This window comes from Anopheles funestus, chromosome X (genome assembly GCF_943734845.2).
Source record: "Anopheles funestus chromosome X, idAnoFuneDA-416_04, whole genome shotgun sequence".
Taxonomy (NCBI): domain Eukaryota; kingdom Metazoa; phylum Arthropoda; class Insecta; order Diptera; family Culicidae; genus Anopheles; species Anopheles funestus.
In genome coordinates, this window is record NC_064597.1 from 13,786,629 (window position 1) to 13,812,769 (window position 26,141).

Sequence of the window (26,141 nt, forward strand, 5' to 3'; positions counted from 1 at the left end):
TGGGGATGTTTAAACAAAAAATCCTTCCCTTACTGGTCCCGGGTGAAGGGAGTGTTAAGCCTAAACTTACAATGTAAATTAGTAGCTCACTAGCTGCCGGTCACCACCAGTACAAAACGGAAAAGAAAACTATAGTTGTGTGCCATGTTGTGTGGAGCTTCATGTAATGACAACTACTGTTACGCTACACGAGAAGTAATACGTATTTCTTTTTTTTCTTTTTACGTTTTATCCACAAAATCCCGATCGAAAGAGAAAATAATCCCTTTTTTTTGTCACATTGGTATGGCGTATTAACTAATGGAGGGGGACTTTAATCGTAGCCAGCGAAAAAAAAATCTTAAAATGAAGATTACTGTCGAGTAACAGCTGTTACGCACACGCACACACGCATGTTGATTGCCTATTCTTTTAGAAAAAGGACATCAACTGATCGCGACTTCCATTAAAAGTGCATCTATGCTGTTTTTTGTGTGTGTGAGTGTTTTTTTCGAAATTTAGTTCATAATGCTATACATAAAGGACACTACTGGTCGATACCAGGTCGAACCAGAACTCTAATGAACAAGTGGGGGGGCAAATTAAAAAAAACCAAAAAAAAAAACCCTATTGCTATCTATTACAAATGAAAACTTAAATGTGATTGCGCGTGTGTGAGCGGGGTTGGGTTTGTATAACATACACTAAAATCAATCTTCTCGATGCGAATCTCGTTATTTGCTTTTCTTCACACATTTTCCACACACTCACCATGCTCATCGCATTTTCGGTTCGCTCCTGGGGCTACCCCCCCGGGCCAAGAACTGGACATTCCCTCCTGTTCCTGTCACCCTTCCCTCCTCCTCCCCCCACTTATGCCCTCGTTTACGTTGAGCAGATGGTTACTGTCTCAACATTACCTTTAGGTTTAGTTTAGAAGTGTTTTAGTAATTTGCTCATTGCTGCTAATTTCATACGCGCGAGAGCTCGCATTTACACTTAGATCCTTACATGGTATATTAATTCCTTTCGTGTGTATGTGTGTGTATATTTGTATTTCATCCTTTTTTTTTAGCTAAAACATTTGCTGCTTCCAACTATGTACTAGAATGCTATTATTTTCTCTTTTTTTCTCTCTCTCTCTTTCTCTCCTTTCGTTTGCGTCATTTAAACTCTTCCTATCGAACGCATGCACGCACCTATTGCGCCATTTTCTACCGGTAGTGTGTCGTCCCGGTCCGATTAGAGACAGTCGAAACGAAACAAAAACTATTTACAGTTGATTGCTGCATAATCTGCCTAACGCAACGTTGTAACGCCTGTCGGTACGTTACGTTCCGTTACTATTGTCCCGTGAGCCCTTTTTTAAGGGGGGGGGAAGATACACCAACCTAGGATTTGTTTTCTTTTCTTTGCGCTTTTATTTACAATTGCGCTCCCTTTTTCGATTGCTCGCGTTGCCATAAAAGAGAATAAAAATCGAACGACTGATGAAAGTTAAATTTTACGTGTCACGATGTACCAAACGGCGGGGTGGTTAATTTTGTCAATGAATGTTTTTCCCACTGCATTTGCAATATTATTTGTTGTATTTTGTTCAAGAAATTTATCGCTTTCTTGGGTGGTAATTTACTTTGAAATTAATTTTGTTTGTTGAACGATTTCACACGGTTTTCACAGAAGACCGCAAACTATGGATTGATATAGACGTATTTTACCTGTAGGTAGCTAAGCGAGAAAAAAAACATACTGAAAAATAATTACTCCAGGCAAGGGAGCGCCCCTATTAAAAGTCTTTCACGATCGTAATAATTCATGAAAAATAAAGAAAATGAAAAAAATCCATATTGACATATGCGTAGCAGAATCGCCTCCTATCTGTTTATCCATCGGCACAATTCTTGTTTCTTGTTAAAATTAATTATTAAATTCTTGCATGACTTACTAAAGGGAGATCAAAACGAATTATTTTTGATTGATGTACTTTACATAAAACAAAAAAAAAGTATTTATATGAAAAAAAAACAATGGCTGCTGCAAAATTGCTCCCACCTGCTCTCCCGCCTTCCTATTTGCTATATTTTACCACTCACACACACACACACACGCACACGCACTACAACGAAGAAATATGATACATTTCCCTACAAACGTTCTTGTTGCTTTTTTTTTTGTTCTTATTGTAAATTGTGTCTGTTTATTTGCTTGTTTTGTTTTGCTTCTGTGTTTGCTTCTTGTTGCAAGCATATCTTGCTATGTTGTGATTTCGTTTCGTTTCTTCTTTTTAAATATATCAGTATGAATTATTGGATTGGCTGATTAGTACACATACACGTTAAGCTTCTCACGATCGCTTTGCTTTGTTTCCACTCCTTTGTGCCTTTTTTTACAGCACGTTTCACCCTTTTAGTACGTTTTTAGTTCACTGCCTTACAGTCGTGTCAGATGATAATTTCTTTAATATCTATCCTAAACGGATTCCTCTCGTGGTGTATGTGTTTTGTTGTGTAGGATTTTGTTTTGTATGTTTTTACCAATGCACATTGCTTTGTTTTGAAGAACGGAGAATCAAAAAAATAAAAAAGAAAAAAAAAACATTGTTGTTGCTTTCAAATCTATACCTACGGTTAAGAGTTATAATAAATTATAATAAATTTGCCGGAAAAAAAACAACATGTACGCATTATTTCGTCGATGGATCGCAACCTATCGCACAACAAAAAAAATAAAGTGAAGGATACTTCTTACGTGTTTGTGTTGCTTATATGCATTTTTTTTCTTTAAAAAAAAATAAGGAGCACAGAAATCTATTGGAAAGACTCTTCGATTTCGATAGCGTTCGCACGCTGTTATACACGGTGTTATACACGCTGCCCGCCTTGGCGGCATTATGTAGAAGTGAACTGATATGGCCTATTGACCATGTTTGCTTTCACTATAATCGTTGGATTCCTAATGCTTCCGCGTAGTTATCGCACTATGAGTCTAATATAAAAAAAGGAAGAAACTTAACATTGATTTCCTAAGCTTCGTGGGTGTTTCGTAAGCAAAATTATGCTTTTGTTTTTTTTTGTACATGAACCTAATATAAACGTTGGCGTGTTTCCCTTTCATTTGTAAAGGCGAATATGGACTATTTACGTTGCGCTCTCCCTCCAAAAAAAAAAATAATAATAATAACGCCTCGAATATTGTATACCTTTTTTCTACGCAACAACATGGCAACGCAGGGATACTGGCATTATTCGTGCAGTATCGCGCTATTATGTTCTTACGTTCGTATCGAATGCGAATTCGCAACACGGCACCGGTTAAGCAAAACCCGTACCACTTCCTCTCTAATGGGACCCACTGAATGGCCCCCTACCTCTTTATCTGCCTGGTAGGATAAATTATCAAATTCTCATAAAACTAGTTTTGGACTAAGCACCCGAGGTGCGGTTGGACCGTGGTGCCCGTCGACAGCTCAACTACACCTTGCCCCTCTCCCCCCGTTACCCTTACCACCGGGGGCGGCCGCTTAGCCAAACTTAACGAAATTCTAATCTCAAACAGATCCAATCAAAGTGATAGATGGAAAGTAATAAAAAAAGGGTGTTGGAAAAAGGGTGGGAAATTATTTACATATTTAACTCGCATTGCTTCCATGAGAAGCTATTTATCCTTTGTTTTTTTTTTTGCCAAATCTGATTTACCTCAACACTGCCCTAACCATTTGCCGGTGTTTTCGTTTAGCTAATCTGTGTATAAATTCAGCTGCAAATGACTGACACAGAAGTTCGTATTTGTGACTGTTTGCGCACGTGTGCAGGTGTGTGTGGGTGTAGGTGTGAAGAAAAAATTTTAAACAATTTACGTGTACACAATTTTACAGCAAAATCGTTCAGCATTTCATCACGACAAAAGTCAAACGGAATAGTAATCACAGAATCAATCCATTTTTACTAGCGTCACACACACACTCACCATGTACGCATAAACACACCCACACATTCATGTATAGGATGGAAATCATTCGAACAGTGCGCACAGCGAACGCTCGTGTTTTGTTTTGTACTGTGGCAAATAATAAACTCTAGCAGCTATATTACACATTATGCCTTCGTTTTTTTTTGTTGCAAGTGTGTAATGCACAAGGCTCTAGGATATATGGCTCGATCGTTCCATTCTGACACAGCATCTGTAGCGCACGCACACATTCTAACACACACACACAAGGAGGGAGGGATTACTACTTCCATTACAACTAATAATACTAACATCTAGCGGGTGTACTTGCATTTGTTGTTGTGTTGGTCCAAATTTTTCAATATGTCAAATTAAAAAAAAAATAATAGTGTAACGTAGATGTCAAAATCGGGGAAAAAATTAGTTGCGGCAAAATGTAACGTATACAGTAGTAGGCGTTACTACTAATAGTAAACGTCATTTCAGGCTGTTTTTTTGCGTTTGTTTTGTTTTATGAAAGTGTGTGTGTGTGTGTCTTGTGTTTTTTTGTTTCATATCATGCTTGCTTTGATACCTAGTGTTGACGCTTCCCTACAATTAAGCATCCATCTCATCCGTTTCTGTTTATAGGCACTGTTGTTTCATGTTTTTTTCCACTTAATGTAATTTTGTTTCCTTATGTTTTGCGCCCATGCCCTCTGTATAGCAATAGGTTCGCTAGCTATTCCCGTCTCCCTTCCGTATACACCGTCACGGACGTGTTTCGTTCAGTCGCGCAGCAGCTGATGGATGGGACGGTGCAGTAACAGTTGGGAGCTTTTCGCATCCGCAGCTAATGTTGCTACCGTGCTGTACTCCGGTTCCATGCCGAGATACTCCTGCTTGACGGACTGGTGACGCTGTTGCTGGGTACCGGTGTGCAATGGCGTTATCTCCGGTAGGTCCGGTTTGCCGTCACCGGTGGAAGATGTAACGCCTGACGGTGCGGGTAGTACCTCCAACGGTAACTCTCCGCCGTGCGGTTGATGGGAAGCGGTTGATTGCCGATGGGATGGAATTATTGCTGCTAGATCCCCGGCCCCTTGCTCAGCGACGAGGCAGCTGGGAAGGTCAACCGGTGGTAGTTGCAGATGCTGAGCAGAAGGATCTTGATTGGTGTGGTCGGACGCATTCGTGGGCGCTGTACGTTCGCGGTTTAGGCTAGCGGTGCTGTTGTTGTTACCATCACTGCTGCTGTTGTTGTTGCTGTGGGCGGTGTTGCCGTAATCGCCGCTGGCCAGAATGTTCGGATTGCTTAGGATAATGCTGTCGCTAGTGTTATCTAGTCTATGGTGCACGCGGTGATTGTTGATTTCTTGCTATTCCTTTACCAGACGGTAGATGTGATGCTGCGCACCGTGCTCGGAGGTCGACACCTCGAACACGAACGCCACACACAGTAGCGTCTCGTCTGTGTCTTTGTTGGATATAACCTGCGGAAAACGAAAGGGGTAGAATATGAGATTTGATGGCAAATAATAAAAACAAAGAATTGCAACCCAACGCACCTGCAGGATGGTGAAGTTCTCCAGCACACTGTTCATCATGTACTTCTCCGGAAGGTGTTTCAGCTTGTTGATGAAGTTAATCATGTAGTCGCACATCGGTGACCGACTGATCCGGTACACGTAGCGACCGTTCTCGATGCGGGAGTATTCCGTTTCAACCTTCTCCACCACCTGTTTCCCGAAGGAACACACCTTTGTCGAGCAGGTAATCACCATATTGTCGTTACTTTCGTAGCTGCGTAAGGAAGAATTTGTTTGTTAATGAGACTAAAGCACGACCACACACTATCCGGCGACTACTTACTGACTGCTGACACCGTAGAATGCGCCCGCATCGTTAGCGATGTTTGTGTTGAGATCCGCCCAAAACTTTACGAGGAAGAACGCATTGCTCGGACCCTTCTCGTACAGCTCCTTCAAGCCGCCGGACTTCTGGGGGAACTTGTCATAGATTTCTTTCACCTCCACCGATTCCAACAGTGGGTTGGCCGGCGTATCCGCTATGTGGACGAACAGGTGCTTGTGATACTGTTGCGGCGGAAACGATACAACAGTTAGCAGGTGGGGTCGTGCAAAACGCTCGCTTGGTTAGGATACTTACGGTTTCTTCGGCGCGCAACTCCAGGTAGGCGCTGTACTCAACCAGCCGGAACTTGTGCGTTGCAATGGCGCGTCCCTCCCATGGGTGTGTGGGCTGCAGGGCACCTTCCGAGACGGCGGTGGCGGTCTTCATGGGGTAACCGGGCTGGGCGAACGGTTTCACATCCTGGGAAGTGCTCGGTTGCAAACCCGGCTGCCAAAATTGCTGCATCGTGCCGAACGAAACAAGAAACCAACATTAGTGACAGCAAGCTGTGGAACCGTTTGTGAAGGCTGGGACTTGAATGTTTTGTCGGGCACTTGAAGCTTGAAGCAATCCTTATAGGTAGGCAAGCGAACTCATGCGTACATAATGTCTGTGTATGAAACTGATGGCACAATTTCATAGCGATGGTTCTTGGACATGGGCAAACGAGTGGACGAATCTATCGATAGCCTTGGAGTCTATCGATTAGTGACGTCAGCGTGCCCGATTCAAATTTTCCAAGCTTTCGAGATACTGATGTGTGTCTTTTTAGTTTAGAACAGCTGCTTTACATCCTAACAAATTCTACTATACATCCTTATTTGTGGGGCTAGACATTACAGCTATGCTAGACGAGAGTTTTCCAAAACACTGCACATTTGATCCGGGGCATCTAGCAATGTCCCTCGTTCAAAATTCCACTCACAAGCAGATCTGCATTAGTAGCCACACAGCTGCACACACGCACACACACACACACATACACACAGAGCATTAATGTCGGCAAACATTCCGAGCGCAACTCCAAAGCATTCCAAGTGTAAATGTCAAGCTGAGCAGAGACAAACAGAGCGAATCGTTTGCGATAGAAAAAAAGAAATAGTGAGATAGAGTGGTACGCTTACACCAGCAGCACTAGGATGGTGATGGTGGTACGGAAGATGGTGGTGGTGGTGGTGGTGGTGTTGATAGGAAGGATTGACTAGGGGAAGGCGACCTTTCGCTGCGGCCATCGTCACGATCTGGGCACTGCTCATGCCGGTCATGTTCGTCGGGAAGACTTTCTCCTTCACACCCATCAGCGGGTGATCCTAGGACGGGTGGACGGGTTGATAAAAAGGCAAACATCGCACACGCGCCCACACATCCACACAAACATACACACGCACGCACACACACAGAAAGAAAGAGAAAGAAGAGTACAAAAGAAGAAGAAAAAACACACTAACGATAAGGCCATCCATTCAAGGTGAGTAGTTTGTTTTGGTTTTCCCTTCTTGTTTTTGGAAATTAACAAACATTGAAGAACTCTGAGTATATTCAGTGTATCACGCTCGTATTGGAACACTGTGTAGATATGGTAGAAGGATATTATTTGGACAGCATTTATGTATGTGTGTATGTGTGTTTTTTTGGGTATCCTTCCTAATTGATTTTCCTTCAGCATCTTGGGTCCCTCCCGCTCCCCCTCCACCCTTTGAACGCTTCTCCCTTCAGTATTGGCCCGTGTCTTATGGATGCGGATCCTTACGAGCGCCACTTACCACTTTCATTTTGGCCTGGAACTCGCGCAACTTCCTTCTAGCTAATACTTGTATGTGCGAGCTGACCTGCTTCCTAGTTCTCGTCTTGCCGGTGCGTAGTTTGATGTAGCGTGCGATCAATTCATTGCGACCTGGTGAAGAATAAAACCAAAAGGAAAAAAGAAAAATTAAAATTTGCTTTAATATACTTGGGCGGAGGTTTTTGGTGCGTACATACAGTAAATACGGAAATATCTAAAATGCTTTCGGGGATTTTTTTTTTTTTGAAGTCTTTAGACTCTAAAGCTACTCATCTGCCTTGTCGACACTTATCACTACCGGATACAACTTGGAGATAACATCTTATTCTTCAAAAACTTTAACAAAAAAAAGATCCTTTTCCATTAAAAGTCTCGTCGAAAGCGAACGAATGTGAGACTGTGCCTTTGCTGTCAACCAAACTTTCGGCTTTCGGTTCGTTGCTCAGATGCTTTAAGGCACGCGTTGCTTCAGAACGATGCAAAGATCTTCAAAAGACATTCTTCATCGTTATTGGACACTCTTGAACGTTGCCGTTCCAAAGGGAACCCCTACCCCCCCAATACCCCCTTGGTATCTCGGCAATGACTTTTACTGTCCTCCCATTAGTTCATTCCTCTCCGTTACATTCTTCCAGTGTCCCGGTACTCCTTTTCTTTTGGGCGATTTGCAATAAGCGAAATTAAGGGAAAGAATATGGGGTAGTGAAAGTCCCCGCTCAACACTTCCCATTTCTTCACCACTTTCCGCTTCGTTTATTTCAACCCCCCCCACCGGTACGGTAGCAGTAACCGAGCGACTACTAATTAATTTCTGTACCCATTCGAGCGAAATTCCTTTCTCCTGCACAACTTTACTCTTTTATTCTTGTTGTTGCGTTGTTTTGTTTTTTTTTCTCCATCTTCTGTATACTTCTCTTTCCTCTCTATATTTCTTCCATCTTTCACCAGGTCCCTGCCAATGCTTCTTTTACTGTCCTCAAGCAGTTCCGCTGTTTGGTATGTTTCGCTTTGTTACAAAACCCACACTACCTTCCAAGTTGGAGGGGGGGAGGGGGGTGGGCGTCAGAAATTGGACTCTGTGTGATGGTGGAAAAAAATAAGTTTTTGGTATCGCACCATTTTTCGCAACTGTATCTCTCGTCCTGCTTTGAATTTCTTGCGTTTTGCCGGCTCGATGTCGTTGTCAACGATATTGCGAACACAACCAAACATTCCCAACTGCGTGCGCTTTAGTAATATAGACACACACATATACACTCAGAAGCAGCAGCTTTTATTGTTATTTTTATCATTAATGTTTACTCCGTTCAGGTTGCATTGCCCGCTTCCGACTAGCCCTTAATACAAGGGATGTAATTTCATCTGCACCTTTACACAATTTGCCGGTCACGATACTAAACTACCTCGTCCGTACTGCGGCATATATCCTTTTCCAGCATTCCTTCCCACCCCCATTTCCCCCCCGTTACTTTGCCTTTGGAAAATAATTTTCCTTAAAGGGCATGATTTTTGCACCGTTAATTTTATTTCCAGCACCCATTAAGAAGCAGGTTAAGAAGGGATGTCGGGTTTTTGGGGGCAAGATAATGGGTGACGCACTCAAAAAAAACACCCTCCACACAAAGGGGAATGAAGAATGCGAACCGGAGCACATCACTCTTGCTCGTATATATCTTGAAGCTTTCCCGAAGGAGTGCTCTTAAACTTTTCTTCCTCCTTATTTTTTTTTTATTTCATATCCTCAAAGCTTCAGCTCGTTGCGCCAACGGGTGTGGTATGCTTGTTTGGCAGAAGTGTCGCTGGAAGGCATTCCGCGCTCATTTATGCTCGCGGTGTGCGCAAATTACTCGTCTACCAACGCACAACAGACACAAACGTTCCTGGTCGCTGGGACTGGGAGCATTGGGCAGGTCGTAAAGATGGCGCCTAGAACCCAGGACCAATTTGCCTGGCGACACTGTAAGTGTATGCGCCATTACAGTAGAACGTCTCCGCCACGATGAACCTTTTTTCCGGCAAGATTTATTACCCAGCTGCCGCGAGCAAGCGCCTCGCAAAGGCAGCACACAGGGATGCACAATGAAACTGGCAAAGGAGGGCAAAAAGAGCAAAATTAATTTTAACAGCAGTTGTTAACATTATTTTCAGCGTTTTTTTTCATTCACTTAAGCCCTATTAAGCGTCTTTTTAAGTGCCTTTTTAAGAGTGTTTTAAGTAAGAAAATATTTTCACCTACAGCAAACATTGGAGTGTAATAATAAAGTTTAAAACTTTGTCCATTTTTAGTAACACCATTCTTGGAACTTCAAACTTTATTTATTGCCGTTTGGATGGTTGAAACAGTCAATTAAAACGTTTAAAAATTTAACGATTTTTAACTACAACTTTATATTTGTTTGTTGACAGTATAAACATACGAATTCGTTTATTGATTCGATGACTAGCCCACCGTGCTCCGGCCACACCAAGCCAACCAAGCAGACAATTCCTGCTTCCAGCGCTTCTCAACCACTTGCCCGCCGGGAAGCTAACATTGGGGGCATACGCAGGGTGCCTACGGAACAGTGGGAAAATGTGTTTTTCTTTTCCACCTTCGTCATCCTTGTGACCGCGGGGCAAAAATCTACCCGTTTTCTACCCATCAGTCGGTTGCGGGTCGGGGAAGATCAACCGTGCCACACCTCGCATGTGTATGCGCGCTTATTCTAATTTTAATTATTCGTCCTTTTACTTCGTCTTTTTCCTTCGCCGCCGGTTACTAACGGTGCCCGGTTACCGGTGGCAGGAAAATTTACAATGACCGGCGGGGGTGAGAGACAGAAAAAAATGGAAGAATAACGTCAAATCGTCCACCGTTTCCCAAGCTACCGCATAATAGGGCAGCATGATTTACGGTTTCCCATTGCAACGGGTGGTAAACGGTAAGGAATAGAAAACAGAATAGAAGGTAGTAGAAAGCGGTGGGGCGAGCCGGGCAGATTCACGAAATGCGTTTGATCACGCTTGTCAGAAGAGATAAAATATGGCAAATGACAAAATCTGCTCGGAAGTTGCCTGAACGGGAAAAGAGAGAGAGAAGGAGCGAAAATAAGGAACTATCAAGACTGGTTTACATGTGGGCCACATGTTTAGCTTGTTGATTTCTCAATATCAACAGTAAAAACTCAGGAAAACACTCTTTTTTGTAATGTTCCAAGGATTCCTGAAGATTGCATACCTTAGGGCGCTTACGTGAATGTTAATAGTAAACACCCCGCCTGGTTGTATGCAATCTTCATACAAAATTGGACTTCATGATTAGCGAATAAAATTCTCGCTGCATGGAGGCGTTCACTTTCGAGGTTCTACAAATCATTTCCGTCACATCCAGTCCCATATAGAAGACGATAGAAATTCATCTGATAGTTTATAATCAACTTGCATTAAAATTACCTCTTTCACCATTAATTTCAATGTTCTGAAATCACGTTTAAATATGCATCAAAATTACATTACCCACCTCATAGACTCATCGTCCAGTAAACAAAATTGTCTCCATTTTCTAATCACCTATTATGAGATAATTCCTACAGTAAACATCTTACAGGTCGCAGAACACACAGACACAGAAACGGCAAGCGATAACAAACGTAACAGAAGCATTTAAACAAAGGTTCAGAAATCGCGGATGTGTCACGTGCTTCGACCTCAAGCAAAAAAAAATGTAGCCACCGTTTGTGTACACGACTACCTTTCCCCCGAGTTATCTCGGTGTACGCGTACACCCAGAGGGGGCCCGATCATGCAAAGAAATGGATCAATTGCTACAAACGTGCTGTTCAGCCGGTGCACGAAAATGTTTGCATTCATATGAAAGAAGGTGAAACGTCGCACCGTTCCAGACCAAGATGGAGCACAATTCTTCAGCGTGTTGAAAGCGATCACCATTATGCATCCTTGCCATTGAAATATTTATTGTATCGCGGGAATCTGCAACAGATCAAAGTGTGCCCGCATAGCCCGCGAAAAGGTTTGCGTGATTTTGTGTTGTTGTATTTTCTTCTTCTAACACACTCTTTCAAATATAATGTACAAGCCTTCAGAGCTGAAGTTCATAACACACAACCGGGGACACACTGTAGGGGTGTGTGAATGTGTGACTTTATCAAGCAGTTCGTACAACAACCGTACCGTACCAAGCAAGATAAAAATTGAACAGTTTATTTTGCATCATTGTCTCGATTTGGGCTTTCGACGGGATGGCTTCGCGTACCGGGACGACGCATGACGTCTCAATCGAGCAAAAGCCCCAAACACCATATCACGGCGAATGGCGCACCGTGAACGTTGATACAGGGCATAGCGCAGTGTATTACGGAAGGAAGACCGAAAAAAAGGAAGGAAAATCCTCGGAAAACCGTTGAGTGATGTGTGCGGTTCGTTGCAACATCATCATCTGATAGCGCCCGGATGACGACTATCCGGGCAGCACATGAAGCCTTACCATACCGCATAAGGGGACGCAGAGAGCGCGCGTTGGTGACAAAGCGTAAAACTGTACACGGTATAAAAGTACGGCAAACGGGGGAGATGAATGCTGACACAACATGCTACAAAGCAATGGATAGAAGGTACCACACATAGGTAGAGAGGCGCAACGAGTAAGAGGGTGGTAGAGAAGAAGAAAGAAAAAAACGCTACGCCGTCGCGTTTATAAATTTTATTATAAATAATATAGCGCGGAATTTTGTGCCGTCGCAAATATGCCAAGTATTTTCGTGTCGAGGGAAAGAACAATTTTGAGATTCGCGGCAATGGACGAGCATCCATGTACCGCCACCGCGCGTCGTCTGTCCCGTGTGCCGCCATTTAGTTTTGCTTCGAAAGCCATGATGGTCTCGTTGCGTGGAATGATGATATATATATAATTTTTTTTTGTTTCTTTGTTTTTGTACCTCGCCTCGTTCATGAGATCTCCCTCTCCCTCCCTTTAGCCAGTTTTCCACTTCACTGGTTTTCCTGGATGGTTCATGATTTAACTATTTTCTGCGACGGAAAAATGGTTGGAGCTTGCTCCTGCCTCCAATTGTGCGCTGCTGCGCGTTTTGTGTAGCGCCTGCAAGGTAGGCAAGCCGCTTTGAACATTCCTCTCGTCGATTGCCTTGACAAAGCTTCATCAAAATATTTTTTCCCTCCTCTGGTTATTGGTTTCTTTTCTACTTCATTTTCCACCCCATACACAATGAAAGCCAAAAGCTTGTTGTAACAATGGTGTGTGTTGTGGAAAAAAAAGTTGTATCATTTAATAACCGGTGTAGGATGTAGAATAAAGTTAAACTTTTTGGATTTTTTCTTGCTCGAAAGGATAAGGGAAAATTGCGATCAGCTCTCAGTATCGTTCGAACTAATTAGGCTTCCTCGATTTAATCGTTCCGAAAACTGTATGCATCTAGCGAGTAGAATGTGAAGCAATTCCAATCTAATTAGAAACGTCCATACCAAATCCTATCCAAAAAAAACCCCCCAAAAGGTACCAATCACGAACGTTGGACCGTTCTCTTCTACATCATCGCCATTCTTATAGAGATAGAAAAAAAGTAACAATATCCTATCAAGCACCGGCTTTTGTCCGGAGATTAAGCTTAACTCTGCGTACGCGCGTACAAGGTGCGAATTTTGAGGAAGAACAACACCACAAAACGGGTGCCGTACCACCACAACAAAAACCGTGCGACACGACCAGCAAACGGTCAAGAGGCACATCGGAAGGCATCGGAACGATCTCTCTCTCTCTGTGCATCGCGCGCCAATAATGCACTGTACAAGGCTGACAAGGGCCGTGCTTTCCAGATGTGCAACAGCAGCATTTGTACCTTCGCTTGCTGCTCGCCGTAAATTAAGTGCACAATCACTGCCCACTAGGTGCCATCGAGCATACCACTGCCAAGCGAGGATGCGTACGATGGCGATGCGAATATTGCATTTAGGAACATTTCACCGAAAGACCATGCTCATGCCGCCGAAAACTACAACTAGCGGATATTTTGTGTGCTTGGGGAGGATTTTTTTTTCTCGTTCCTACACAAACATCGTGCGCCTGATGCAATGGAGAGTGTTTGCGTGATTTTTTTTTTGGGAAGTCGCAGAAGCCATCACAACCCTATTGCCGTAGCATTGTTTTGCAACATTGCTCATCCTATCATGGTCCTATCGTTCCGCGCACTTGCCTGGAGTGTCTGGAATGGTGCCATTATGATCAATTAATTCGCCTGCATCGTGATCCCGCGAACGAAACGCACCGGTTCGCGGTCGTGTTTGCATATAGACCATGGTTCAACCAAAGGAAGGAAAAAACAACCGAAACACCAAAACAAAACAACAAAACCCGCGGGCATGTTGCTTCCGAAAGTGTGTGCCAGATAACTAGCGATGGGTTGCAGGTACGCATCACTACTCATCCTGTGCAAGGATCATGCAACGTGGCGTAAAACCACAGTCAACTTAACACCACCGATGTCAGTAACGATGAGTTTTTTTTGTTTTGGGAGGGAGTTTGCTCTTTTGCGGTATAAAAGTAAACTTGGGCAAAGCTCGTTTATTCATTAGATTTACCATCAGACGATTAGGTTCGGTGCGTAGTTTTTAAGCGGTGTAACAATTGCTTACTGATTTGATAATGGTTCTAGTAAAGTTTGGTACAAAAACAAAATGGGAGTAATTTTTCACACGAGAAAAGAAAAGGTTTATTCGTGAATCCGAGAATTTCCATGCATTGAATGGTCAAATAACCATTTTTTTAAATTATTATTTATTTCGTTTTGTAATGTTAAAAAAAAACAAAGCACAATAAAAATTGCTGTTTGGTGAATCTGATTCAGATACATGAATCTGAACGAATCTTCGAACCGAATGAGTGACTCTGAATCTGTATTCTGAAGATTCATGAATCCTCATTGAGTTCTTAGAGTTTCTAGCCCAATGATTTATGTGGTTGCCCCTCCACCCCCCCCCCGTGTCAACTCTTTTGAACTAAGCCCACCCCCAACCATCCCCCCCCTCTCGTCCTCTGGCCAGCCCTTTTAATTTAAGTGTGTTGGCAGCAAATAGTAAAGGATTCATGATTCTTTCAGGATTCATTAAAATTTATCAAAATTGACTCACATGAATGACTCTTTTCAAAAGATTCATTTCATTTCGATTATTGTTGACCTCAAGGGTTTAACAATATATAACTTAAGACTATGAAAATAGAAAAAAAATTAAGATTAAAGTAAATTTAAGCAAAACTAACAACTATGAAATAGGAAGGATTCCGTGTAAAGAAAGAAGAAGAAGAAGAAAAAGAAGAAAAAAGAAAAGGATAACTATAAAGAAGTGGCCAGTCAGAAGGAAACCGAGCGAAGAAGAGAAGAGTGAAACGAAGAAAGCGACACATTAAAATCAAAATGATTGGAAACCAAAATGAAGCTCCTTGGACCATCGAGCTATGGATCGAATAAGCTTAACACTAAAAAAAGCCGTTAGAGAGATGAAACTATTACACCTTGTAGGAAAATGCTTGCAGATTATGGCAAGATGTTGTTCAGGCAAAAACCAAGAAAGTCGAATGCGGCGCACGCACATGCAGTGTTGATTATTGGAAACTGCGCTGGTTAAGAGCATGGATGATGACACTCCGGACAATGAGCAGGAAATAAATAAGCGCCAAAGCGATGGGTTGACGGAGCGATTTCGGTAACACTTTCCCCGCTTATGGTGGGTGTCGTGACAACAAGAGAGAGAGAGAGAGAAAGAGAGAGAGAGAGAGAGACATCATCTCCGATTGACACCTTAAGAACTAGATAGGGAAGAGTTCCTTATTTCATTCCACCTTTTTTTACTATTTCGTTTTTCATTCATATATTCAACTCTTCGTTCGTTGGATACGCGTTTATATTGCAATGGATGGTGACCGAAACGGGATGTGAACCTTTCTTTTTTTTTTCTTTGCTGGCGTCCAACGTACGAAACATGTACGTCCGGGAAGCATAACCCTTAGATGTACACGAACGCATGGTGGTGCACAAAAACCCCGGGAGGGGGGGGGGGGGGGAGGAAGCGGTCCCGGAAATGGGGAAGCGATATAAACATATATTGCTGCACAATGGATGGGGTGGAGTGGCGTCAATGCCTCGGGAAAGAAACAGGCTGTGGCCCCTTGGTGGAGGAAGGGGGCGAGGGGGGGGGGGGGGGGTGGAGGTGAATATGGGTAGGATGATGGTATGCATGGACGGAACACCAAGTGCACGGGGAAATGAGTGCTGCGACTGCTGTAGAAGCGGCGAGAACGGCGGGACAAAACCGGGGGCCCAAGCAAAAGTTGGGAAATGGAAAAGCGAATGGGAAAGGAAAACTATGCCAAGAATGTGCAATTAGTGAACGGTTTCAGCAGGGCAACACACATATACACAGAGCTACCGAGAGAGACACACACACACAATTCTGCAATACACAGATACACACACACGCATACACATGTGTGCAGAGAATGGGATAAAGGGAGAACACATCCATGAAGGACGACGATGACGACAACGACGCAAACCGACGAGAACCGTTGTTGAAAAGCTACGGCCTTTGCCGGTTTTTCCAGATGGTTCAGTTTATTTCCCTTTTCCTTGACTTTTCACCTCCAACTTCCAACACCCACAAAAGCTAGCTCCTAACCTCTTCGCCCATAACCTTCGGCTTCGTGACTTCACCCTACACGGATGGTTTTTTTTGGGGACGGAGGAGGGATAAAGTAGCACAGTAACATTGTCCTGTTCTAACGTGTGCTTCTTCCAGGTTCTACCATATCTTTCCCCAGGAACAAACCAGCAACTTGTGGAACTGAAGTTCTAGAAATATTCAACAACACAGCACACAACAGACGAGAGCCAGTGTCCGGTGCAATTCCGAGGTTCGCCGACTACACCGCCATGGAACACCCAAACCTCCGAATCTCTAACAGAGCAGCTCGTCTGGGCGATTGGTTAGACTGGAGCTCTTAAACCGATGGTGTTGTTTTTTTTGTATTCTCTGGTTCATCCTTTTATTAATTTTTGTTATATCCAAGCAGCAGAGCCGCAAAAGCCTTCCGAGATCTGCTAAAGACACAAACACACACACGATGCAGCAGCAGTGAGCATGCGACCGTATCCTTACACCGTTTGTTCGCAGCAATCGTACGGTCTGGTACAACAAATTCGTTACAAGACAACGGTCGGCAGAGCAGCCGAACCACACTCGCACAACAAGCGAGAAATGGTAGATTGATGGTGCGGGATATCCAATGGGTAGTCAGGGTGAGGCGCGCGGGGAATATTGGGAGAACACGAATGTTCGCCTTGGTAAGCAATTTGGTGTAACATTTTCCACCCCTTCCCAACCCACCAACACGCATCTCAAGCTTGTTCTCGCGGGTGAAAGGAAATAATGGTTCGAGCTGTTGTCCGATGGCAATGTCACGAAAGCGGTCAACTGGAATGAATCGTACCCGGGCTTATATGAGAAAGGGATGACCACTGTGCGCGGGTGTGTTACATGTGTGTGTGTCACAGTCTCCTTTAAAAGCCATTTTGGGGCGAATAAATCTTTCCCTGGCATTGAATGGCGCAAAACCTTCTTCCTTGCCATTCTTTCTCCACATCTCCTCCCCTTATCTACCCGTATTGAACACATGTGTATTGTTCATTTAGCATTTATGTTTGCCCTTTTGGGTGAAACTATTCTCAACAAATACATATATATACACACAGACACACGTATATGGACTACATTGCTCCATTTCACTTGATTTCGTACTGTCGTAGTACAACGAGATAAGACTCGCCTCGGTGCCACTGCTACAGACGCTATCCGATAGTGGGATCCTGGTCACTGCATCACATCGCACGCGTTATCTTGTGCAAGATTCGCTACGATTAATTGTACTAGTCATACGTTCGTATACCTTTGACGGGGGCAATGGCGGTTCTTGGCAAAATGGCGGTGTTTCCTGCAAGCAGCGGAATGCAACAGCCAAAAAAGCCCCCCCCCCCTCCCCTTCCTTTCGCACATTTTCTTCCCGCTAGCGTGGAAATTACCGGAAGTTGCCGGAAGTGGTGGAAATTGCTCTTTTGAATTATGATTGCGGATGTGTCGTTTTCCCTGGTACGCGACTGTTGCACAAGGTGCAAGGTGATGTACTTTCTATACCCTCAACTAAAACTCCTACCACCAATCCCATCTCTGTCTTGCTTTAACGTTTTCTTGCTTACTACAGAATAGTAAAAACAAAGAAAATTTCTTCTACCCAGACACACACACGCACGAAGGTCTATAGTCGTATCAAGTTTTCCACCGGTTTAGAGCACATTTTCATTTACCGCAACTAGAAGCGAACGATATGAACCCACGCAGTTGAGCTGAGATGAATGGTTTGCGCGGGGATTGGGAGAGATGGGAACATCTTTCATTCGCCAGTTTGTCCAGTTTTGCTCCATATCCGGGGACGAAGATACCAAGATGAGGTGAGGGTTATAGATACCGGAACCGAGCTGGGCACAAAAGATCAAAAGACCTCCGAAAAACCACCATCACCATGTCCGCAAGCCTCCAACCGCCACCGTGTGGGTGCTTCTATTTCTTGGGGAAAGTTCTTCACCGAACGAAAACGGTTCGCGAGCGTGTGAGTGAGTCCGACAAACAGCGCACGACTGGACGGTTCCGTTGTGCATCTTCTTTGCTACTATTTGTTGTGTATGAGGATAAGATTTTACCCGTAACGTCTCCTGCTCATTTCCGGCTGTCTAACGTCTAACATTCATTGGAAATGCGAACTTCAGATTCATGGTCTTTGCCGAGATAGAAGTTTATCCGCTTGTCATCGCAGAGGGCACGCAAATCTTGTGTGCTTCCCAGGGATTCGACGAAGAACGGGGAGCTCTCATTCGTTCTCTCTCTCTCTCTCTCTCTCTCTCTATCTCTTCAAATCCTCAACCAAATGGTCACTGGTTTGTGGCCGTTCATTGTGCAGGCTTTGATCTTATCGTCAAGTTCTTCCTCTGGGATCTGGGCTCGGGATCGGTAGATGGAGGTATATTATCCCTTACCGACAGTGACAGTACACAACGCGGGGTATGCTAGCGGAGCAGGATATGGATTCCTCCCAATCATATCGTCCGCGTTTGGTTCGGTTTGCTGGCCCTTAAGCAGCATCATGGTTGAGAAAATTAATTTAAATCCCCATAAACTTCCCACCTGCCCTTCGCTCTCCGCCTTATTCGTTGACGGTGGCAGACAATAGGGAGCTTCAGGAGGTTGGGGAAGGAAGGGGGTAGGGGGGAGTTTTATGCTTCTACTGGACCACGTTCACCAACACATAAACACACACTCACACACAAGTACCAAAGCACAAATGTTGCCTACCGGTCAATGATACGTAAGACCATCGGGGGAGTAAAATGGACTCCAAAGGACAATCGTATCCCGCAACATACATCTTAAACTTAGAGAGAGAGAAATACACAGAAAGAGAGAGAACGATAGAAAGAGCGGAAGAGAGAGAGAGAAACGGAGAAAAAACGAAAGAGAAGCTGTGGCGCGCAGAAACTTGTAAGAAATTTAATTTGCCGACAAATTGCGAACCTCCTCAACTCACACACTCTCTCCCGCCCCACCTTTCCCCGCTATCAACAGCATCCCGTTTCATGAGCCCTTCTTAACCGCGCTGCCCTTGTGCGACGCAAGAAGTGGTGGTTTTCTTTAAGGGTTTCCACCTTCCCTGGCTTGTGTTCCACGCTCAACACACTTTGCGGAGTTTTTGTTGAGTGGGCAAAAAGTCAACAGTTTGCCAAAGTATTCTGACTCTTAAGGTGGCAATATTAAACCGACACACACACACACACAGATACACAATCATCAAGCGAGATAGTATGTGACCGTTTTCTTCCGCTGATAATGGCTGATGGTGATGATGATTACGATGCTGTTGATGAAGGTTATGTCAGACAATATTATTCGTAATAAAATGAGTGCTCATTCGTACGGGTGCGAAAAACCGAGCAATTGTACCACTGCACGGAAATGGAATTAGATGACGCATTATATGTGGTCGGATTGCTCAGAAACAAGACCAAAATCCTGGTCACGTCACCAGCAAGAATAACAAGTTGTGTGAGTTGTATCCGTTGCTATCTGTGTGTGTGTGCGTGTATGTGGGGTTTCTTTTACAAACCTAACTACAGTTAGAACAGAAACAAATCTCCTAACAGCCATTACAAAAATGGTTCGGTTTGTAACGTTAAAAAGACTTCTGGGTTACATGGGACTTGAATCGGTTTGCAGTACAGTAAAAGGCGCCAACTATCGTTCGCTATCGAAGCAAACTGATCGCAAACTTATTCTCATATACACACCAGCCAAGCACACGAACACAACACCTTAGCAACATAGTCGTTGGCCGCGACTCGCAGTCAACTGGACCGGGCATGTGTGTAAGTGGAACACATTCATAAACCTTTCGTGACGGTGTGCGGCGGATGAAGAGTTGGTCGTCGGAGGGTCGACCAGTTTGACCTGTTCCAGCTGCGGGCGAACATGCTAGAATGGCGGGCATAACGGGCCTACCGTACCTCTGTGTCGCCTCTCCCACCACCCCATTGCCCTCAGTTTGTGCCCACTTCCGCTCCTCCCTCCCGTTCCTATCGCCCACAGAAACACGATGTTAGCGCCTTTTAGGTGCATTCTGGTTTTCGCATTGCCCAGCTGGAGGCAAAAATTATGCAACGACAAGCAGCAGCAACTCGAGACAACATACCCTACCCCGGCCGACCGGCTGCCGCTGTTTACTGCTACTGCCGATTGTCCTGCATCGGGGCGAACAAGTAAAGCCGCTCGTACGGCAATGGGAAGTGGTGAAGGCGTTGTCAACCGTCTCGTTGTTCAGAACTGTTGACCAGACTGAGCTGGCTCCGTTTTGCGCACGCTAATTGAAGCGGGGAAGCGGAGAAAAAAGTACCAAGGAGCAAACGCTGATTATGCCATTCGAGCTGAACGCTTCCAAAAATAGGTGAGAGTAGGATTTGCAATGTGAAACAATCGCGAAAAGAAATGTAATTATATAGTATATTACAGAGTCTTCGAGGTGATTGTTTTGAAGTGGAAATGGTACAAAATTCTTCCAATATTTATAGAACTACAATGCAGCATTATTTTAATAAGTACTGCCCCAAGGTTACTATAAAAAAATGATCGTCATTCCCATTGAATTGATCTGGACCTTTCAGGATGTATTCCAGACGTACCTAGAAATTGAATTCTAAACTCTCACCTACGATTCTAGGTAAATAGCCCAACACGTTAGCGTAGCGGTACACTGAACAGAGATAGTCGTCAGTTCGAATCTCACGTATCTCCACAGTACAGTATGCGTGTTTTCGCTATCGATTACACAGTTTTGCGGCAATCAAATTTTACTGGCTCATGTATTAGAATGAATGAATATGTCTGTTATGAAGATTCGTGAAATTTAAGAGATTTGTTCATGAAATCATCACTACCATTGCTTGAAGATTTTCAAGCGCATATAACGATTAATTGAGGAAATTAAACATACATATGCTATATGCTATAATGCTATAAAATCTTGAATCTTTTCAGATTCGTGATTCGTTTGATCACGAATCACCTAATGGACTCAGGACTCTTTATGAGTATTTACTGAAGATATACTTGGACGACGATTTGAATAACATTTAACATTATTATCTTTTTAGTATATTTTTTGTCGTGAATTGTGTGCTTGAAATGATTTGCTTGCTTTGTGTTTTTTACCATTTCCAAATCGTATATGAACCGACGGCCGCAAAAATGCTCCAATAAAATCGCCTGATGATGCCATGGAGTGATGATGCAGCGCAATATCGGGTGCAGGCGAGCCGGTACAAAAATAAAAAAAACCTCCCCGCACCACCTGGTCATAACGCACACACCGGCCTCGCATGTCGATACCGCACCGTGTGCACGTTTTCCCCATTCCCGAGGTGGGGTCCCCCTTGATAGTCTTGAACTTGAACCTTTGTTTGAGCGAGGTGAGCACGCGCGACCGATATCGGAATCGCAGCGTGCAGAGGAGCTGTGCCGAAACACGCTTCGAAATAAGGGTGTTGAGTTTTAAGTTCACACACGCATACACACGTTTTGCGTGTGTAACAGCAAACATCCAAATGGTCAATCCTCCGCGTACTTCTAAACGTTTCGTTTCATCGGTGCGGGAAACGGACTAATGGAGAGAGTTGATCCCAAACACGACAATTAAAAAAAAAAGAAACATGGTAGAAGAGATAGCTTCAAACCCACTTGAGATCTGCCGAAACGGTGATGGCAACCGGTGGATGAGTAATCATTTGTCGCGCTGTGTTTCACGATGAGTTTTTCCACTGGATATTGGCCAAAGATCAGGAGTTCTAAGCTGCCCCGTCTTCGCCGTCCAGCTGTTGGTGCACCGACTGGACACGTGTCGCAACCGTCCCATCGTACTTTCGCGTACCAGCAGCAAAACACTTTGGCTTCAATTAAATGCCATGACAACCAACCGTGAGGAACTGATGACGATAACTCGAGTGGCACTCTCGAGCTTGCGGACCAACAGAAGCAACACGAAACCACTCGCCGATGGAGTGATAAAAGCGTCGAGTTAATAGAACGACAACCAGAAAAGCATTAATCCTGGTGCTGGTGGAGATCACCATGGGCAAGGTGATCTGGCAGCGAGATACCGATAATTAGCTGCTGAAGCTATTGGTCCCTTCTTCAGATCCCCTCTTTTACACCTCTTTCACACTAAATGGATACTCTGGTGTTATTCGATGTTGTTTTTTTTTCAATCTTCAATGTTCGCCCTATCGAACAGTGGAGCAACAGAAATAAAGATATATCACGCCCTAACTGATGCGAGGTAATCCTTTTGATATGCTATGATGTCATCTCCGCTACTGTCACCAGAGAATTCTAGTACTCGTAATAAAGTCAACACGAAGACAAAAAAATCTCGATTCCGGAGCTCGGTAAGGTAACGTTTACAGCTTGATAGTCTTGTCCAACCATACCACGATATGGGGACTTTCATCGATAACAGTACACAAAAACAAACTGAAATCAACCCCACAGATACCATCGTACAGTTCGCGCTGAACGCTGGACGACTGAATGGTACAATTTATGTCTTCTTCACCTTCACGTCCGGTCCGGTACGAAGCGAGATAAGATAACCGTCTAGCAAAGGCCCGTTGGCAGGTATTTTGCTATACCACCTGCATACAATAAATACGCCCACGCTTGCCGAAACATAACGTATGTGAATTCTTCTACTTACCATACATTTTGCCTTCCTCGGAGAGAATGATTTTTCGACGTCCGCACGGTGGATAGATGGCTAGTGCCTCCTGGAAGCTCTGTTCGATGTCCGGACTCCAAACGCCCTCGGCATCCGCCGACGACAGATCCTGATCGTCCTAACGCAAACCGTATCGGTGGGAGTTTAGAGAGTTAGAAATCGGGGGCAAAAACCAAAAAAAAAAAACGAGAGAAAATTGGTAGGGAAACCGGTACGGGGAGGGTGGTAGGAATGGTTGTTATGGAAAGAAAATGGTGTGAGTCAGTACTCCATTTTTAAAATGGTGTGTGTTGGATACTTTTTGTTTTGTCGCCTTCATCAGTCATCATCAAAAACATATTTATAGGTTATGTGCTCCTTTCCTGAGGCTTTTTTTAAATTAAAAATTTTAATGGAAGGATAAAGTACTCCACATACAAGTAATTTTGCGACATAACCTAGCATTAAGCCCTCTAAAGAGGTTCCTTCAAACCGAATTTACGTTTAAGAATCGAAATGATCCTTTTAAACCGTTTGCAATGTGTATTGAATTTGACTGACTTTGCGATGATGACTGTGATGCCATTTTTTTTCTTGCCTAATAGTTGTCACGTGTTACACTTACGTCCTGAAAAGAAAAAAAGACAAGAGAAATAGAACCGTATGTTAATAATTTGTATCGAGCCCAAAAAACATGATTTTGCTATACAGATTGCATACATTTAGGGGTTAAAAACTGTGATCTGTATGACACTTACATCGCTCATGTCGCCGACGTCCAAATGCTTGCCACCGTCCACGCCGGAACCGTTGGTGTCGTCCGGGACCAACGAACCGGCCGTTGGTCCTGGACCCATCTGTGTCCACCTTGCCGTAATGGTGCTGGCTCCCAGTCCACTATCTGCGAGAGAGAACGAACAAGAAACAAATAAACGTTAATCTATTGATTTAATGAAGAATATACAAGCCGAACGGCAACCTGTTGGTTGTATTCTATCGCACGCACAAATGTGGAAATGGAATGCAATGTTGTCAAGTTCTCTACATGTAGCCTGTTTGGCATTTAATGCCCCCCTTTTGCATCACTGTATAGCTAACATCACTTAAACTTCCTATCGGTTGTGTTTGTAAAACCAGAAAGCAAAAATGAGCCAAAAAAAAGAATCCCAAATAAACGTGACCGGGCAATAGAGGCGCACATTTATTAATGGTGCGGCATTACATTCCACGCGAACAGTACGTTAGGAATGGAAAAAGGACTTCATCACCACACAACCGTTTCAACAACGGATGCAACGCTGCGGCAAGCTACTTTCACCGTTAGCAGCACGGCGCTGTTTGTATTTGTTCCCCGCTTACAAATATTCGGGAGGAATTTTTACCAACCAAGGATCGGAACATTATGCATTTATTAACGAGAGGAAATGAAACGTTTCGTTGTGTATGTATTTTTCTTTTTTTTTTCTTCCTCTTTTGCGTTCGATGCTTTGCCTCTATTCTCTCCAAACCACGACCAAGAGGATACGGTACGGAAATAATTAGATCCATGCCGTTGGAATTCGTCGCAGCCAGGCAAAACTGCATCGTGAGGACATTCCACCCTAGCATTCCCTGCTTATGCAGGTCTGGTGGTTTTTTTTCTTTCACAAACGAAAGGGAAACAACGGTAGAGGAAGAGAGTGACCGTGTATAAGAATACCGAGGGGTGTCCTCTACATACTGCTGCACACCTTTACAAACTAGGCATGTGTATGTGTGTATGGGAAAGATAGAGGGAGAAAGAGAGGGTAAGGGAAAGATAGCGACCATAACATGCCATATCCGGTACCAGTAGGATCACTGATCCGTGTGACGACAGCTGCACGGTATCCTTCAGCTATGCTGCACGTCCTTTTTTTTCGTGCCCCTTCACGTACCAACGCCCATATGCGGGCACAGGCAAAGTGGAATGATTTTGTTTTACTGTATCACATATATAAAAAAACACACCCTTAAGCATTTACCCTTAGGTGAATGAACAATTCAATGTATAACTAGGTAAAGCGTATTATGTTGCCATTGCTCACTCTAGAATGCGCGTCCTAGCGCCAGTAGCGCAACGGGGAAACAATTGCTGTGAGATTGATTTGTTTTTTTTTTAACCAATATTTTATCGTGTGCACTATTACAGTGATAATGTTTTCGGCAACTGTAAAAAATAATAAATTAAATGCTAGACTTTGTTATTTAAAGTGCCATTTATATCATAATTTTATGTAAAAACTCAATGATTTTTTTTATTTTTTAATAACGACCAGAATAGTCAGTCCTTCCTACGGAGAGACGGTCCGGATGGGATTTGATCCCAAGTCCTGTCGTGTGGACCGGCGCTGTCTGATACACCGTCTCAATGAAAAATAATTGTTTCTATCCTTTATCGAGGCACTCATTACAAGAAGTTGAGAAAAAATCAACAACAAAAAAACCAGTTCTCATCTACGGCGTAACTCCCGCTTATCCGGGTGCATATTAACCGGGGCATCGAGTTATTCGTGTTGCTCTATAATAGTGATGTGTAATCCGGAGTGGAATCGTGGATCCATTTCGATTCCGCATACGAAAAATTGATTCCGACTCCGACTAAAAATCAAAATTGATTCCAGCGAGTTCGGCCGAGTCCGAGTTCGATCGAATCCGGATGAGTCCGAATGGGTCCGATCGATTCCGGATGAGTCCGGATGGATCCAAATGAGTCCGATCAAATCCAAGTTGATCGTAGTCGACCAAACTGAACATGCGTCGATATCTCCAGCTCCCCCCCAACTCCCCCCTTTTTTTCCCCTCGCTCACTTCTGCCGGAGTCATTCCGACTCCGACTCCAACTCGCGACAGAATCGGACCGATGCGACTCCGGTAAAATTTGTAATTTACCCATGAATACTCTAAAATGGCACATAATAACGGATTAGATAGTTACTGATACAATAAGCATGCAAACATCACAAAGATTTTTTTATTCAGGTAGAACGACCTAGAACACATAGATTATTATTAGGCAAACAAAAAGTGCAAATAGTTTTTGGAAAAATTTATCACAATGTAAAATAAAATCATGCTTTAAAATAAGCATGAGAAGCGTTTGAACTCAGACAAATTATGCCGTTAACAGAGAAATTAAAATGCTAAATTAATTATTTTCTATTT

General features: G+C 43.7%; 1 protein-coding gene across 2 annotated transcripts in view; it reads right to left on the bottom strand.

Moving 5' to 3' along the window:
- Nucleotides 1-1,348: 1,348 nt before the first annotated feature.
- LOC125760897 (protein scalloped) overlaps nt 1,349-26,141 on the bottom strand; it is an 85,273-nt gene continuing 60,480 nt past the window's right edge. Inside the window, exons 3-9 of one of the 2 annotated variants that reach the window (XM_049421493.1) lie at nt 23,717-23,859; nt 22,959-23,097; nt 7,584-7,714; nt 6,076-6,279; nt 5,779-6,002; nt 5,475-5,709; nt 1,349-5,399 (exon numbers count right to left, since the gene is read on the bottom strand). In XM_049421493.1, the coding sequence (XP_049277450.1) occupies nt 5,286-5,399; nt 5,475-5,709; nt 5,779-6,002; nt 6,076-6,279; nt 7,584-7,714; nt 22,959-23,097; nt 23,717-23,859 (1,190 nt within the window). In that variant the 3' untranslated portion in view covers nt 1,349-5,285. Of the gene's footprint in view, nt 5,400-5,474; nt 5,710-5,778; nt 6,003-6,075; nt 6,280-6,944; nt 7,131-7,583; nt 7,715-22,958; nt 23,528-23,716; nt 23,860-26,141 lie in introns of those variants that run through there. The other variant, XM_049421485.1, reaches the window with a different exon arrangement.